General features: G+C 40.6%; 2 protein-coding genes across 2 annotated transcripts in view; both read right to left on the bottom strand.

Annotated features, from left to right (window-relative positions):
* Positions 1–1,662: 1,662 nt before the first annotated feature.
* LOC308282239 (5-hydroxytryptamine receptor 4) lies at positions 1,663–2,709 on the bottom strand (the record flags this gene model as incomplete). Its single annotated transcript, XM_080722584.1, has 1 exon — positions 1,663–2,709. The coding sequence occupies one exon, from the start codon at positions 2,707–2,709 to the stop codon at positions 1,663–1,665; it is 1,047 nt and encodes a 348-aa protein (XP_080578710.1).
* A 10,326-nt stretch (positions 2,710–13,035) lies between these two features.
* Positions 13,036–17,654, bottom strand: part of LOC308282238 (atrial natriuretic peptide receptor 1) — a gene marked incomplete at its 5' end in the record, with an annotated part of 72,393 nt that continues 67,774 nt past the window's right edge. The window contains 5 exons of the mRNA XM_080722583.1: positions 13,036–13,153; positions 13,381–13,472; positions 13,668–13,766; positions 14,210–14,384; positions 15,837–15,905. Of these exons, the coding sequence (XP_080578709.1) occupies positions 13,106–13,153; positions 13,381–13,472; positions 13,668–13,766; positions 14,210–14,384; positions 15,837–15,905 (483 nt within the window). The 3' untranslated portion in view covers positions 13,036–13,105. The remainder of the gene's footprint in view (positions 13,154–13,380; positions 13,473–13,667; positions 13,767–14,209; positions 14,385–15,836; positions 15,906–17,654) is intronic.

Below are 17,654 nucleotides of genomic sequence, written 5' to 3'. Positions count from 1 at the left end.
ATCCAGAGAAGTACACACAGCTTAGTGCCAGCACTGAGTGAAAGTTTTGAGTAGACATACAAACAAGGTTTATCGCTCCGAGTCCATAATTATGCCAGAATGAGACGCAGCTCTCAACCCGAAATTGTAAAGCCGTGTACAGTAACCTATAGATGTCTTTTCCAGTTCTGTTGATGTTGTGGGGTTCTATTTCCGACTCCTGTATGAATGTACAATAGTGCTAATGGAAATATAACAACCAAGTGCACACCTTTGGGTATGCCACTGAAACTACACCACTGAAATGGTGAAGGAAAGAGGGATCATAGCAAGGTTTATTAACTACTTAGACCAGGGGTCTTCAACAGTGGGTTCGGGACCCCTAGAGGGTTCCCAGGGGGTCCTCAAAATCTTTGTGTGATAGAAAATAGTTTTTCTCCTTATTTATATTAACCACTTGAACCCCTAAAGCTTCCATATTCTGTGAACTTTAGACAAAAATAGCAGATCTACAAGCTCACAACGCCTCGCGCTGCGAGGCGTTGTGAGCTTGTCGGCAAAGAGCTTTGGTGTAGAGCGGAAAAAGAGCGGACCAAGTACAGAGTGAAAGGTCAAGTTTTTTTTTTATATTGACGGTTCAAGTGGTTAAATATCTGAAAACACAAATTGACATGATTCCAAAATACACTGATTGTGTTGTCAAAAGATGAAACTATATATGGAATATATGAACAGGTTGTGGAGTCCCTGCTTCATCTCTCTCTCAACTAATAGTCCAGTCATTATATGAAAAAACCTCAAACAAATTGCAATAGTAGCAAACTCAACTGATTCTGTATCCTCATTATGTCCTTAGTGAGGGAAAAAAAAGTCCCAAGGAATCCCATCGGGGCAAAGTTTTGAAAACGACCTACCTACCTTCACTTACTATACACTACAATACCAGTAAGACTCCCTAATCGGGAGATAAGCGACCGTAGGTGGCTTATCTCCACAAATAGGGCAAAAATTTGTTTTGCCCAAATCTTCCTGATCCATGTTGATGACATGAGTGTAGACATGCTGTGTACAATATAAAGGAAAAAATGACTGAAAAAAAATCTGCTTTAAGTGGGATGTGAGGGGTCAAACTAGGGGGTTTTAATTATTCTGAATCCATTGCAAACATTTGTTTTGCATGAAAAACATTCCTTGGGCTAAAAACGGACCCCAAAAGACTGTGAAAATTGATGACTCATCACTAAACCATTGTTTCGAGTGGCCATTTCTTGCCCAAGAAATGTTTTTCGTGCAAAACAAATGTTTGCAATGGATTCAGAATAATTAAAAACCCCTAGTTTGACCCCTCACATCCCACTTAAAGCAGATTTTTTTTCAGTCATTTTTTCCTTTATATTGTAGTGTATAGTAAGTGAAGGTAGGTAGGTCGTTTTCAAAACTTTGCCCTGGTGGGATTCCTTGGGACTTTTTTTCTCTCACTAAGGACATATTGAGGATACAAAATCAGTTGAGTTTGCTACTATTGCAATTTGTTTGAGGTTTAGCCTAATTTTGGCCTAAAATGACTGGACTATAAGGGGTCCTTGGTCTGAAAGTGTTGACCAAGGACCAAGGAATATTTGTGTTTGCATGTGTGCGTGTGTGTTCCTATAATCCTAACATATTTGATTCACAGATTACAGTCTACTGGTGATCTGTAGCATGCTCAACATTGAACTCTTTCCTCGGCAGGCATATCCTACACCCCATGATCATGAGGAATGCCCTACGGAAGGAACGATTGAAGAAACCATATATGAAGGGATTCAGAGAGGAGTTGATGTATGTTAGCCAAGTGAACGCTTCCCAGACATCCGCCAGGGTGCTGTAATCAATGAACGGGTCCACGATGTTGACGGTAAAGAAGGGAAGCCAAAATAGCAGGAATATTCCCATGATGATGCCCAGGGTCTTAGCTGCCTTTCCCTCCCTCCTCATAGCATTACGGTGCTTCTTAGTGGAGTCTTTAGCCACACAAGAAGCCATCTGGCTCTCCATGGCACTGATCTGCATGGCCTGCCGTTTGGCCGCCCTGTAGATCTTCCAGTATGCCACCAGCATGATGACCATTGGCAGGTAGAAAGCCACCACGGAGGCCATGACGGCGTAGATGCGGTTAACCACTAACACGCATACGTCGTCGGGCAACGAGATGACCACGCCTCTTGCATGGAGACCAAGCATTATGGGACCAAAGGAGATCAGAACTGGGACCGCCCAGCAGACGACAATGAGGAAAGCCACCCGACGTTGGGACATCTTCATGGAGTAGATCAGCGGGTTGCAGACGGCATAGTAGCGGTCAAAGGCAATGCAGCCAAGGTGCAATATGGAGGCAGTGCAAAGCATTACGTCTAAACTTGTGTGCAGCTGACAGAAGAGCACCCCGAAGCGCCAACAGCCCTCCACCGTCCGAATCATACTATAAGGCATCACCACAAGGCCAACGAGGCAGTCGGCCACTGCAAGGGAAAGGACAAAGGTGTTGGTGTGTGACTGCAGCCATTTGAAGTACGCAATGGACAGGACCACCAGGAAGTTCCCCACCACTGTGCAGATGATGGCTAAACTGAGGAAAGCATACAGGAGCAGACTGGAGATGGGCTTTCTCATCGTGGAACAGGCCTGATGGTCGCTGTAGGCAGATGTGTTGGCATGCTCCTGCCAGTCTTCTACGCTGCTGTTATCCATGGTCTTATCCCAAATCTGTCAAAACACACACAGAGACACATTGTTGTGATGAATCCCTTGGCCTGAGCATGCAGACGGGTCTGGAATGTTTTATTCCACCTTTGTTTATGGTAAAACAAGCTGATCAAAGATAAACAAATAACCCAGGATTCCAGCTCCATGTAAATTATTGCTTTGTGTAAATAGTAATAATTAGATAATTTCCTGTATAAACTGTATGTTTTATTTTGACATATGAATCTAATCAACTGCTAGATGATCACCCAGTAGACGATCGCCTAATAAAGGCCCATCTCCATCTGTGTGTTGAGCAAAACCAGATGCTCTTGTCATCTGTACAATCCACTCGAGCCCCAGGAAAGTTACAAGTGAATGTGTTTGGCAATTGTTGATTTAATAATATAGAAAAAAGGGCAAGTGTTAAATGATGCCTAGAGTGTCAGGGAGACTTTCAAACAGGAGTTGACGTGAGCTCACTCTGGTTCGGTTTCCCTGTGGACCTTTCGCCCTACTGTCATCAGAACTGTTGAAGTGCAACATGTTGCTATCGTGAGTCTTGACAGACCGTGACAACCATATCATCTTAAATAATGTGACAGCAACCTTAAGGGACTTGAACAGGACATCTTGCATTACATACACTGCAGGGAACCTTAGATGGAAATCTCAGAGATGTATTGTATCGCATACCCATGGGGTTGTCACCTAACCAAGGAAGTTAATTATCTCAACTGTGGCAGCAATCCATGTTTTTCGAGCAGAAGAACATAGTGTGACTCAGACAGGCGGAACAATATCACTCTTCCAGTGCCAGTGGAACACTTGTAGCTATCAGAGCAACCCTATACACAAATCCTGTTCTAGCTGAGTTAGAATGGATTTTTAATGAGTGCCATGGAGACTGTGTTCTTGTGAAATGGTGGCACGTAATGACAAGCAAAATGTGTCTGCAAGGGAAAAATGCTGTTTGAAATGCTGTCCTATTGGCTACATTTTAATGATCTTATGAATAAGGTTGTCATTATCAGAGTTATGAAGAAAAGAAATCTCAGGCAATTTTGATTCATATATATATATGTGTGTGTGTGTGTGTGTGTGTGTGTGTGTGTGTGTGTGTGTGTGTGTGTGTGTGTGTGTGTGTGTGTGTACACACACACACACACACACACACACACACACACACACACACACACACACACACACACACACACACACACACACACACTAGGCAGTGAACATTGCTCTTGTCTGTATGTCCTTATGTATGTAATCCTGTTTTGTTCCTTTGTGTTATGTCAAATGTGCGTGCTGTATACTGTATACAGTATGTTTCGCATACATGGCTGCTGTCGCAAGACACATTTGTCAGTGTGAACTGACAATAAAGTACTATATCATATCATATCATATCATATCATATCATATCACATTATGTTGTTATTGCGATACAGTATATATCCTTGGACTATTAATAGCTGACTTATTAATTCTATCAGGTTTTACACTGAGCAAATCTGGCCAGGTGTTCATTTATCCATTTGTATAAATGTGACAAACGGGCAGAGCTGGGTTGTCATTTCCTCAGTTACATTTATGTAAATATTTCAATGAATACATTTGTTTCATTGCAAGGGACAAAAGTAAAGCAGTAAAAGTAACATTTTCTAATATTGTGCCACCTTTTTCACTTGTTACTTTTGATTTGATTTACTGTGTAAAAGATATCTGATGGTTGTGGTAGGTTGACAAATCAAACTTTATAGTAGCACACATACATCCAGAGATTACCCAAAGTGTTGCAAAGCTAGAACAAAACATCAGAACATCAAAAGAATATAATATACAGTACATGGTCCTATGAGCCTTCGAAGGCACCAGACATACAATACATGGAAGCAAAACATAAATAAACATTAACAAACATGCTGATATATGATTAAAAGCAAGGGTGAAGAAGTGGGTTTTGAGCCGAGATTTAAAAACCTCAATGGACTGCACAGGTCTACTGTAGTCTGTAATTGGAAGGGGCAGACCATTCCACAGCCTGGGGGCAGCAGCAAAAGCACCCTATAGATTTTAGGGTGTTAGTTTTGGGTACAACTAGCAACAGCTTGTCAGCAGATCTCAGAGCTCCGGCAGGGCTGTAGTAGATCTGAAAGATAAGATGGTGACAGGACCGCAAAGTGTTTTAAACTTCACAGACTAAACAAAGAGGGGGGCAAAGAGTCAAAGATCGTGACCTGCTAAACACAACATTATCATTAGAGAAATCTGTGCCCCCTGCAGGCATGTTCAAACAACAAAGTCCACCCCTAGGCCCTTTTTACTGCTCCTATGTTACAGTCTTACTGTTGTGGTTCTCATTAAGAAGATATGCTATGCCCTATCTGCTTGCAGGGTATAGCATATGCATGGTTTTCTAATGCCTCAAAAAAAGAAAAACTTCCATTCATTATTCCCATAGATATTTACAAAAAAAAAAAAGAAACATATACCGGTACATTATTTTAAGCCTAGAATCATGCCATCCAGGATCCTCATGACTATAAAACCTTTGATTCTGTGGAAAGAAAAATAACATATAATATTTAATATGATATGATAAACACTCTTTGTTTAGTGATTTGGGTGGGGGTTCGGCGGGGGATGGGGGGGTCCAAAAGATGGGCCCTTGGTCCAAATGAAAGGAAAAACCTGAATAAAGGCATAGAGAAACACAACATAACATCCTATCATGCACTGTAGAATAATGCTGAGCAGGCCAAAACTGACCTTGGGAGAAGAGCAACTCCTCCCCAGGTGACTGAGAGTGTCAATATACAACATGTGACGGTTGTGACCAGACTGTGCCAGCAATGACAGCCTGTCGACATAGATGGATGTTATAGTACAGGGTGCATGAACCCCTCTTTACAAAGATGAAGGCACATTTGGGTGGTGCAAAACCATAGGCGATGCTCTATATCTGGGGTCTTCAACGTTTTCAGTCCAAAGACCCATTAACTGAGAGAGAGATTAAGCAGGGACCCCCCCCCCCCCCCTCTACATATTGTATCATGAAATGGTGGCAAATCTGCTTTATGCTGTGTTAATGTTTTTTCAGACATTTAGCCACTTCAATCGTCAATACGTAGTAAACTTGACCTTCTAAGTTCTACCACTTTTTGTGGCCACATGTTCAGATACTGGATTCCGATTGGCTTAAAACAGTGGTAAATCAGTCAACAACCGTGAGTTGGCTCATGGACCCCGCGCACTGTTGTGTTGCAGTTGTAACATTTCCAAGATGAATGCAAGTTACAACTGTGTTTTCTTGCATTTATATAGTAGAAGTGGTAGAAAAGCAATTTACCATTCGAGGGACGTGGGTTGTTGGTTGATTTACCACTGTTTCAGGGTTGTGGCACGAGGCGAAGCCCACTCCCTTTCATGGTAAATGGCTTACTTTCTTTGAGGCGTTGAGAGCTTGTAGATCTGCTATTTTTGGCTAAAGTTCTCCTCAGAATAGGGATGCGAGGGTTCAAAGTTTTTAATTGAAAGTAATTATCCTATCACACAAGGATTTGGTGGCCCCCCCTGTAGCAACTCTTAGGACCCCCTAGGGGTCCCGGACCCCCTGTTGAAGACCCCTGCTCTATATATAAATGTGGTGGTGATATGGTCAGATACAGTAAGTCATCCTTCTGGCTCGGTGGTATGCTCTGTGTCCCCATAGGGAAGGGCCACTGCAAATTGATACGTTAAACACCGTTATCTTATGATTAAACACTTCCAGGATGACAATGCCATCGTCCCACAAGGCATGAGATGTCACTTAATGGTTTGATGTGGGACACCTCTGGGAGATTTTGGAATGGCAGGTTAGACCATCTTCATCTTATACTGTAGTGTATATTATATAAGCTACTGCAAGGGTCTTCAACAGGGGGTCCAGGACCCCTCAGAGTCACTGCAGGGGATTCTCCAAATCTTTGTGTGATAGAAACCTTTTTTCTCCTTTTTTATATTAACCACTTGAACCCTAGCGTCCATATTCTGAGAACTTTAGCCAAAAATAGACGATCTACAAGCTCACAACGCCTTGCGCTGCGACAATCATGGAAAAAGAGCAGACCAAGTACAGAGTGAAAGGTCAACTTCATTAAGTATTGACGGTTCAAGTGGTTAAATATCTGAAAACACAAATTTACCAAAATACACTGATGATAGTGCTGTCAATTGATGAAACTATATGGAATCTACGAAAAGGTGGGGGTCCCTGCTTCATCTCTCCCTCAACTAAGGGGTCCTTGGCCTGAAAACGTTGAAGACCCCTGGGCTACTGTATATACAGTATGTATCCAGTGGTGTGTTCTAGGATTTCTTTTTAGGGCGTACGCTTTGTGGCTATTTCTGTGGACATGGCATATGCCAGTGCATAATGCCTATCAAATACGCTACTTTGAAAGGTTCAGGAGGCCATACACATTTTCTATTATTAATTTTTTCTTAGTCACAGCATACGGCGTAGACCCAAGTATCAGCAAAACACAACACAACACAACACAGCACTGTATGTATTTATTATGGACACACTTGCCATCGAAACTTTAGTTTAAATACATATAACTGCGTGCTCCAGTTTCATGATCCTCTCACAAAGTCGACGTTTTTGTTTCCCCTTTTAATGAACATTACTACTGTCATGATAATTTCCTGTTTGTTCTTCTAATTCTGAAAAAGCTAGAATGATTGTATGTCAGCAAATGACATATACAAGAGTACTAGAGCCTGTTGTTTTTGTACAATCCTGAACCACTTCCATCATCCAAAATAAGCAAATAATTAGAGTTAGTGTGGTGATTCATAATGCCAACAGACAGTAAGTATGCATTGATTTCATGTTTTAGGAATTAGGTGCAGGACTGTACCTTGGCACATTATGGAATTGGGCTTTTATCAGCTTTTCATCATCGCGTTGTGCCAATAAACAGTACCATTTTAAAACACTACTATTCATATCTGATTGGTGATTATAAAATAGGAGTTTTACACTGACTACATAATATAATTTAAATATATTCAATATATTTTTTTTTGTCTTACAGTGTGGATAGACATGTGCATGAGCAACTATGATTAGTAAAATAAATATGCTATGATTTTGAACTTGAACTTGAATAATAGTTCACACTAAATACGATTATGAGGTTGTAAAAGTCATTAATGATCTACTTGTCACTGCAATGCAATTCTTGTATTTCCAAAGATACATTTACTATCCATATAAAAAATATGTTTTTTGCTACATGCTTCCAACCACCAGGAGATGGTGTTTTCATAATACACCAACTAAATCTTTTGAATGGAAATATTTAAAATATTATTTCACAGAAAATGTGTTTTCCCCTGACATTTTAAAAACCACATCATGAGCTCAAGACAATAATGTAAAGTATGGAACTTACCTTTAAATGGTGAGAAATTATCCTCCAAGAAAAGTGTGTCATCTACAGACTGATGAGAGGGAAAGGATAGGAGAGATGGAAAGTGAGCCGTTTAGACAGAATGCAACACTAATCACAGTCTCCTGTGTACTGTGTGTGTGTGTGTGTGTGTGTGTGTGTGTGTGTGTGTGTGTGTGTGTGTGTGTGTGTGTGTGTGTGTGTGTGTGTACGTGTGTACGTGTGCATGTGCGTGTGTGCGTGTGTGCGCGTGTGTGTGTGTGTGTGTGTGTGTGTGTGTGATATAATGAGGTGTGTGTGATATAATGAGGTGTGTGTGATATAATGAGGTATACGCATACAATCAACAATTGTTTCACCAATGCAGGGAACTAAAACAAATGTTACGATTAAAATAAAATCCATTTTCAATGGTGATAAATCTAGATTATCTTATACACCGTATATTCCATATCCTCTAAAGCTATGTCTCTCTTTGAAGTGGGTTTTAACATTAATACAAAATAATATTGACATCCGCTTCTGTTCAGTATATAAATCACCCTATATTATCAGTGTATAATATACACTAATAATATAATAATTGCAACTGTAGGTCGCAGTTTAGTATAAGTGAACCGTCACTTGACCGTATCTCTGTTTGTCTATAACGCCTGACACGTGGTTCCCCTGACACATCACTTTGACATCACACAGTGATGTCATATCCTCAGAGCAGGGATCTCCATATATGGGCATAAAAGGCTGACACATCACTGTGAAATCACAGGTGACATCACATTGATGTGAAAAGGGATCTCCATATATGGGAATAAAAGGTATTGTCTGTATGATGTCAGACAACAGAATCCATACCGGTATATGGACAAGACAGATGGCGCGACCTCGCCTTTCGCCATTAGGCGTCTTACTGGTAATAATCATATTATGATTTATGTAAAAGCTGGAAGACAAAGTTATGCCCAGAACTCTTATACTGTTGTTGCTAATGTTGTCTTTGTGTTTTTATACCAATTATGAGTGATGGATTGGAAGAAAGGTCGGTTGTGAATGTTGTTGTAAGTTGTAACTAACTGTGTACAGTGTTCTATTAGTCCTATAATAACATGGCTTGAATTGCTTAATAGCTATTACATGCAGTCACATTGTGTGAAGCTGTCATTGTTTGTCCCTATATCTGGGGTGCTTGTTCAGATCCGTAGCCTAATGTTATTTTTTGCGACCGATGGTCACAGTTTAGTATGAGAAACGGCACAATACTGGCCAGATGGCCAAGACAAGCAACCTCGCCCTTTAGGGCGAGGTCATACAGACTGGATTGGTTTAACCTTTAGAGCTCTAAAAGGATGTTATTAAATATGAGCTGGCCAAAGCAGATGACTTGTAATGTAGGCTACTGTAATGATATTGAGATATTTTGAATTAATAAATAGATCACTTTTTATTCAGGCCCACCCAAAAATGTCTGGCTAATGCTTTTAACCCTATGTCTATAATATCAGCATATAGGGTGCCATGCCCCTTTCATTTACACTCCATATCCCACAAAGGTGTTGCTTGCCGACAAGAACAGAATATAAATGCAGTCTGTCATTCTCTTCCATCATGTGTGCATTAGTGTGCATCGGAGCACAGCTAAACACGGTCTTGCCTGAATACCTTGAATCTATAAGCCAGAAACTCATGTCCCTCAAGTGTGGCGGATGTTGTCTAATTAAACATGGGGAGATTTTTAATGAAGGATTTAATAAAAGGACCCATCAGCTCTCATGTGACTATAGTGTTTTTTTTTCCCAGGCTAGTCATTCATGTGTGTATTGCAGAGACGGTAGACAGGCAGCACATCTGTGCTTTTGTATCAGGGGTTGATTCCCGGGCTTCGTTACATTTACTGCTGGGCAAATAGCCCATAGCGACCTCTCTAATGTGATTACACACATCATTATGAACAGTGTGTGGTAAAACCCTGACAGTTTAACGGTTATACCGTCAGTATTTAAAGTTAAACTCTAATAATGTTTATGCTATATGTAGGCTACAGCAACGGGTTAAATTAGTGCTTACAGTTTAATTTGTGCATTTAATTTTGGTCAGCAGTTCGGGACTTTCTATAGCTGGTCTACTCTTAATAGCAGGGATCACTTTTCTAAGCAGAGTTCTTTGTTTCACTGGAAATGTCCACATAATGTCAGGAGCTGACTCTGGCATAACAACTCAAGTTCTTGAAATAATGGAGGGAGAAACTGTCCCCGTGTCCTGAGAAGACCAAACTCACAAAAGTCAAGATGAAGCCTAAGATTAATCGCTCTCACTCTGGGCTATGTTTTCTTTAGCCAGTCACACATTCTACTGTTACTCATCCCCATCCTTAAGCTGCAATCTATATTCCCTTTTTAGTGATTAAAATGTTATTTGAACCTATTTGTATGCTAAAGTACACAACAAAAGACCCAGATTTAAATCCCTTGTACGGACATAAATCTCAGAGATTGACGCCTTAAATAACTCCCTTTTAATGACCCACACTTCTGTAAAAAGTAGGTGCCTATGTCAGTCATAAGATGAATGTTCCCCTGGGGCAGGGATGCACTGACCCTTGAGAATAACCCACTAAAACGGTGGCAGTAATAAATGACCATAAACACTTTCTCTCTGATAAGAAACAACCAAGCAGCTGGGTAAACTTGTAGTCTGACTGAGGTCTTTTCCCCACAAAGGAGTGATAAACCCATGTTGAAAAGCACTTCAATCAATGGAGAAGTTTCCTAAATATAAAAAGTGCTATCTTTTTATGTCCTGGGTACAGAAACAAAATGACAACAGAATATTTTTGAAGGTCCCGGGCACAATTATGGAACCAAATCTGTGTAAGACGCACCATGCGCACTCAGGTGACATTGATTACCTTCCCCAATTCATATGTTTAGGGTTTGACATCACTATAGCTAAAATAATTCCAAGTTCAATTTCAAGTTTAGAGGTTTAACATCGTGTGTTTAATTATAATTCTGCAGCAGGTGAACAACTTGAATATACAAACAAACAACAGAGAACCTGACATACAGTAGAAACTATAACACAGTAATAGCTCAATAACCAGATCAGTCTCAAGTAGACTGCACAGGTGAAGGGGGGAATTGGGAGTGGCAGGGGTCGTGATAAAAACAATATCAATGTAGCCTAAAGTGTGTAGTAAAAAAATAAATAAACTGCAGAAAGTACCTAAGTCTCGACTCTCTTCTCATGTGCAAGAGACATATCGCTTAACAGCAGATATCAAGTATGTAAGAAATGTGAGAGAATGGAGTATATATTCACAATCATATATATTTGCATACTGTATACATGAAGTGGTAGTGCGTCATCATTGCTCTTTCAAAAGCTTGAGCTGTAGATTAAATTGACAGATAGATTATGCATGTTTGTTTGCTGGGTCCAAGACAAATACATGTACAGGATCACGTCACATGGCGATTCCCTTGTGTTTTTTATACAATGCAGCATAGCATATTAAAATTCTTTGCATGCTGTTGGTGAAGGGATGAAAGATATTTGTTTATAGACATATTGAATGTTTAATTAGGATGCAAAGACACAATTTAATGTAAAAAGGAAAATAAAAAAGAACCTAACAATAAAACTATTTGTTGTACTTTCAGGAGACCAGAGGAATATTTTAAAATGCATGCAGTGCAGACTGTAAAAACAAAATCAAAGCTTTAAAGATCTCATTAGGTTCATAAGCATCCAATATTTGTCTCCATTTGTACACTCCCCGAGTTAAATTAAAGGTCGGGTAAGTGATATTATTTTATATATATATATATATATATATATATATATGTCACGGTTTTAAAGAGAAACAGGACGGTCGAGAAACGGAGCACTCGGTGTGCAGCACGGGGCGGAACAAGCGGTCGCCCACAGCAACATCCTCCAGGCGGAGCCGCGCCCGCTCGATTGTCCACGACATTGCAAGCGGCGCGCAGGCCAGCGGACCTTGGTCCTGCTCTTCGCCCCCGAGCACCGCAGGTGCGAGTGGCCGCGAAGAGCGGGCCAGGGCCGCGCGGCCGGCGGAGCGCCGCGCGAGTTACGAAGCCGTGGTGAATGCAATAGCAAGCCCACGATAAACACCCTGTCCAAGTGACTACAATGGAGCTAATGGCTAAGCTAGGCTAGGCTAGGCTAGGCTAGGCTAGTAAATACAGTCGCAAACGAGTGACGTCAGCGCCTTCACTAGTGAATGCGAGTGAATGGCTGTCGTCGCCACCTGGTGGTGATTAGTGTGTGGTGAACGACAAAACAAGCGCTCTTACAATGAACGTCCTGCGTTACCCAAACATCCTGTAACATATATACCGTATTTTTCCGGACTATAAGGCGCACCGGACTATAAGGCGCACTGTCAATGAATGGTCTATTTTCGAACTGTTTTCATATTATAAGGTGCACCGGACTATAAGGCGCACATAATAGACGCTACCGTTGCGTTATGCATCCAACAGATGGAGCTGTGCTAAAGGGAATGTCAATGTCAATGAATGATCCATATATAAGGCGCACTGGACTATAAGGCGCACTGTAGTTTTTTGAGAAAATGAAAGGCTTTTAAGTGCGCCTTATAGTCCGGAAAATACGGTATATATATATATATATATATATATATATATATATATATATATATTTATTTATTTTTTGGTAGTTTTGTCACTGTAAACAAAGCTAAGGCCAATGTATGCTTCTTCCGAAGTCCTAACTTTTCTTTGTAAAAGTAGGGATCTGCTCCATGCTTCCTGCCTCGCTGGACCTGTGGCAGTAGGTACCAGCTGCACCTTATGTCTAAGCATTTCACTGCACTGTTGTACCCCTGTATACCTGTGATGTGATGTGACAATAAAGATGATTCTTTATCATAAGAAGGTGTGTTGAAAAAAAAGAAGAAAAACAGCATTTCACAGGTTTTCTCCCAAAAGCCAAAATGTTCTCACAAGTCCCTTTCCCTAAAAAAAGAAGAGAGAGAGAGAGAGAGAGAGAGAGAGAGAGAGAGAGAGAGAGAGAGAGAGAGAGAGAGAGAGAGAGAGAGAGAGAGAACACTACTAGTACAAATTTGCATCTTGACATCCTGACTGGGACAAGAAACTAATGTATGATGGCATCGCTATTACAAGAATGTATACTGTGTATGCTTTTTCATCCTCTAATCTTGAATGAGGGGCAGTAATTGTACCTTCATAAGGATGTCCCCTCTCAGCTGACAGTGGAATGTTCCGAATGTGTCCAGCAGAATCTTGGTGGAACTGCTCACATGGATCTTTAGTGCTGAGGAAGGAACACAAAGAGAACATGACCATTACTACTTTGGGGACTGCTTTTTAGACCTGGTTCTTAAATGTATATATAATTTTTTTTTAAATAAAATTTAGCCATATCCTTTACAGACTTCAAATCTAGTAACTTCCTATTGCATACTTGCAACGTAGGCTTATTATAAAGAAATTGTTGGACAAAACATACGCAATCCATGTGACTCAATCCTTGACGCAGTGTTGACTGTATCCCCAAACAAACAATACCGAGGCATCTTCAGTCCGACCACACCTGCTACACAAGGACCTGAAATACAGTATACAAAAGAAAAGATTACATCGCTTTATCATCAGATGGCCTGACTTGTCACTTTCCACAATAATTAACCATACTGTATGTATGTTTATACTATTTTATTTGACTTGTCTCTGCCATCCATTTATTATAACTTTTTATTTTTTTTAAATGTTCATTTAGAAATTAACTGTGTTGTTGTATACTGTACATTCATTGTAGTTAAAAAAAAAACTAGATCAACTATTTTGGCAAAGAGTTTTGGTGGAAAGAGAAAAAGGAGGGGACCAAAATATAGAACCTTAGAATATAGAATGTTACCTCATTCAACCAAAGTAAACTAAATAGTCTTTAAGTGGTTAATATGAGAACGGTAAAATTTGACTGTGGACATTGAATTGAGCGAAGAACATCAAACACTATAGAGAAATGCTAATGTCGGCTGTGCAGTCTACCTGAATGTAGCCCAATGCGGACCTTTAGTTGCTGATGGGGTACATGTGAACTATGGTACTCCTTCATAACATGTACTATTGCTAAAGACATCCGGGCAATCTCTTTAGCATGGTCATCTCCATTTCTGATAGGTAGACCAGAAACCACCATGTAGGCATCTCCAATGGTTTCTACCTGAAAAACAAGACCACAAATACACTAAATTATATGTTGCTTGGGTTATTGCGCTGACTCATCGCTTTGCGAGGCACCGATCAGCAGATTCAGCACGTTCATGTTTGTTTCGGTATGGGTTATTGCTTGGCTGAAATAGGCTCTCTCTCCCTCCCTCCATCCCCCTCACTCTCCCTCCCCCTTTACCTCTCGCTGATTGAGCTCTCCTTTCCCCCTCTCTGTCAATTCAATTTAAAGTGCTTTATTAGCATGAGAAAACATACGTTAACATTGCCAAAGCAAGTGGAACAATTCAATCAAAACAAAACAAATAATGTATGTACTATTGAAAAGGAATAGAAATGATGTGTACACACAAAGAGCTGTTAAAGTACAGCAAGTAGTGTGTGTGCAAAGTTTGGCATGGATCGGGGCAATGGTGGCAGAGATATGAGTAGGGCAAAAGTGACAGACAGACAGACAGCCGGTGGAGGTTTTGATAGTAACTGCGACCTGACGGTCGCAATAATATTGTTTTTATGTGTATAAGAATACTATATATCATTGCTGTCGGTCGAAAACCTGTCCAAAACTGTTATTACATCATTATTATAATAAAAAAAATCACACCCGTGTGAAGTGGAGCTGTGTGTGTGTGTGTGTGTGTGTGTGTGTGTGTGTGTGTGTGTGTGTGTGTGTGTAGATCATGTGTACCGATTTTTGTGACATTTGAAGAAAATATGTAGGAAAAGGAGCAAAAAGTGTGTTTTGGAGAAAAGATGGCGGAAAATCTATCCTGGCGCAAATGGGCGTGGCCTATATGGGGAGATGCGTCTTGACCCAAGGAATCCAGGGAAAAAAGAATTTTAATTTTCCGATCTACGGTTCAAGAGTTACGGGGCAAAACGTAAAGTGGGCCGTTATAGCGCCACCATGAGGCCGATTGATGTAATTATTTTTCGATTCATTCTTAAAATCATTATGAATCTCCTCTCCGAGGTTTGAAACTGTAGCTCCTATGGTTTACGAGAGAAAAATACTTGAAAGTGATTTCTTGCATTGTCCCATTATAAGTCAATGGGGACAATTAAGCGTCGTTTTTTGCCGATTACGTCGGCATGGTAAGGCGGATCGGAACGAAAGGTAATAGAACACCATTCCCGGCCGAGCCGCACATTTTGATGTATATATTGCGCGAGTGGCGTAAATGGTGCGGCACTAGTTACGCGCCGAAGTCAGGCTACATACACACAGACACACAGACAGACACACAGACCCACACAGCCACGTATAGGGAGCTGCACACAGCTCCAATAAAAAACAATAGTTAAGTAGATGCGTCAGTAGATCTGCTAATTTCACTACCTTTGTGTGACACTCTTGTATGATGAAGGGTATTCATTTCCCAAAAAGTTGAAATATTATGAAGGTTTTTGATATACAAAAAAAATACAGAAATAATTTATAAGTTACCTTATAAACGTCATGGTTGTCGATGATTTGGTCAAAACATGTGTACAGGTCATTCAGCACATTTACCACCTGCAGTAAAGAAAGCTATTTCAGCATCTAAAACAAACAGCCCTCATTCACTCACATAATAACCAACATGACTTGTGAACGCCATTAAAACAAATAAATTATTATTGAAACGTTTTTGACACAAGAATACGAGGCTCATTAATAATTCATACGTTTTCCACCTACACTCACCTATCTCTCACCAGTAAGACTCCCTAATCGGGAGATAAGCGACCGTTGGTCGCTTATCTCCACAAATAAGCCAAAAGTTTGTTTTACCAATTATTACACTCTATGTGAACATTTACATCAACAAATCCCAAGTACTATGCAGAACGACCCATTTCAAGATTTTAATGTACAACAATATTTAGAAAATAGATCTACAAGCTCACAATGCTACGCATTGTCCTCGTCCCTTATATTCCCATAGGTTATATGGAGATCTCAGTGTTTGTCAGTCCTTGTTCATGTATGCCCATATATGGACATCTCTATATCTACTGTAACAGTCCTTGTCCCTTTATGCCCATAGATGGAGATCTCTTAACTGTAAGTCCTTGTCCCTTTTATGCCCATATATGGATATTCCTGATGTCATCAGTATATGAACAATATGGGCTTTCTGATATGCCCATATATGGAGATCTCTTAACTGTAAGCCCTTGTCCCTTTTATGCCCATATATGGATATCCCTGATGTCATCCGTATATGCCCATATATGGGCTTTCTAATATGCCCATATATGGAGATCTCTGTATCTCCATATATGGGTATAAAAGGATACTTCAGGTCTGACATCAGGTTTGTTTATATTGGGTTGCTAGGTTTGACATCACAAACTCCATGGGCCATCTGACCTAGAAATCTATATTTGGGCATAGATGACTCATCGTGACCTCATCATGATTTCAATCGCTATAAAAGGACTCTCAGTGACATACACTCTCCACAGATAAAGCAGTCAACCAGCCTACCAGTCAACCCATTCTTTGATTACTTTGTACAACTAGATTAACTTTTCAATGGCATCCCCAGTGGGGGATGCCACTGTACGACAGACAATGCCGGTCTTATATAGGGGTCATTTGTGTACGGTGTGATGTCATACTGATGTCAGCAGTGTGATGTCATACTGATGCGGAGATATGAGCAGGGCAAAGGTGTGACGTGTGACGTGTGACGTGTGACTCAGGGACGGACGGCCGGTGGAGGTTTTGATACTAAACTGCGACCTTACGGTCGCAATCAATACGTAATGGACTCACGAGTCATCTCTCATCAATACATCATGGAAATTCAGATTGCAGCCTAGTCATGCTACCACCAGGGCCAAACTGCAAGTCTGCAACCAGAAAGTGTGGTTGCACCGACGCGAGTCATGGGGTTGCGTCAGCTGGAACATGAGGAATCCACTTTGAGGAATAACTTCAGAGGCCAAATTCGGTGCTGATCAATCTTGCGATCGTGATGCATTTTGACTTTAAGAAATAGGCCTCTCCCACAAAAGAAACTGGCCCCCCACACATTTTGCAAGCCAATTACATTGTCACGTCACCCCTTAGATAGCTTGTATTTCATTTTGAGAAAATGATTTTGAATATACCAGTAAGACTCCCTAATCGGGAGATAAGCGACCGTTGGTCGCTTATCTCCACAAATAGGCCAAAAGTTTGTTTTACCAATTATTACACTCTATGTGAACATTTACATCAACAAATCCCAAGTACTATGCAGAACGACCCATTTCAAGTTTTTAATGTACAACA

Source organism: Nannobrachium achirus (assembly GCF_963921795.1).
Source record: "Nannobrachium achirus genome assembly, chromosome: 3".
NCBI classification, from domain to species: Eukaryota; Metazoa; Chordata; class Actinopteri; order Myctophiformes; family Myctophidae; genus Nannobrachium; species Nannobrachium achirus.
Note: the sequence above shows the minus strand (reverse complement) of the source record. Positions and strands in the feature narration are given on the sequence as shown.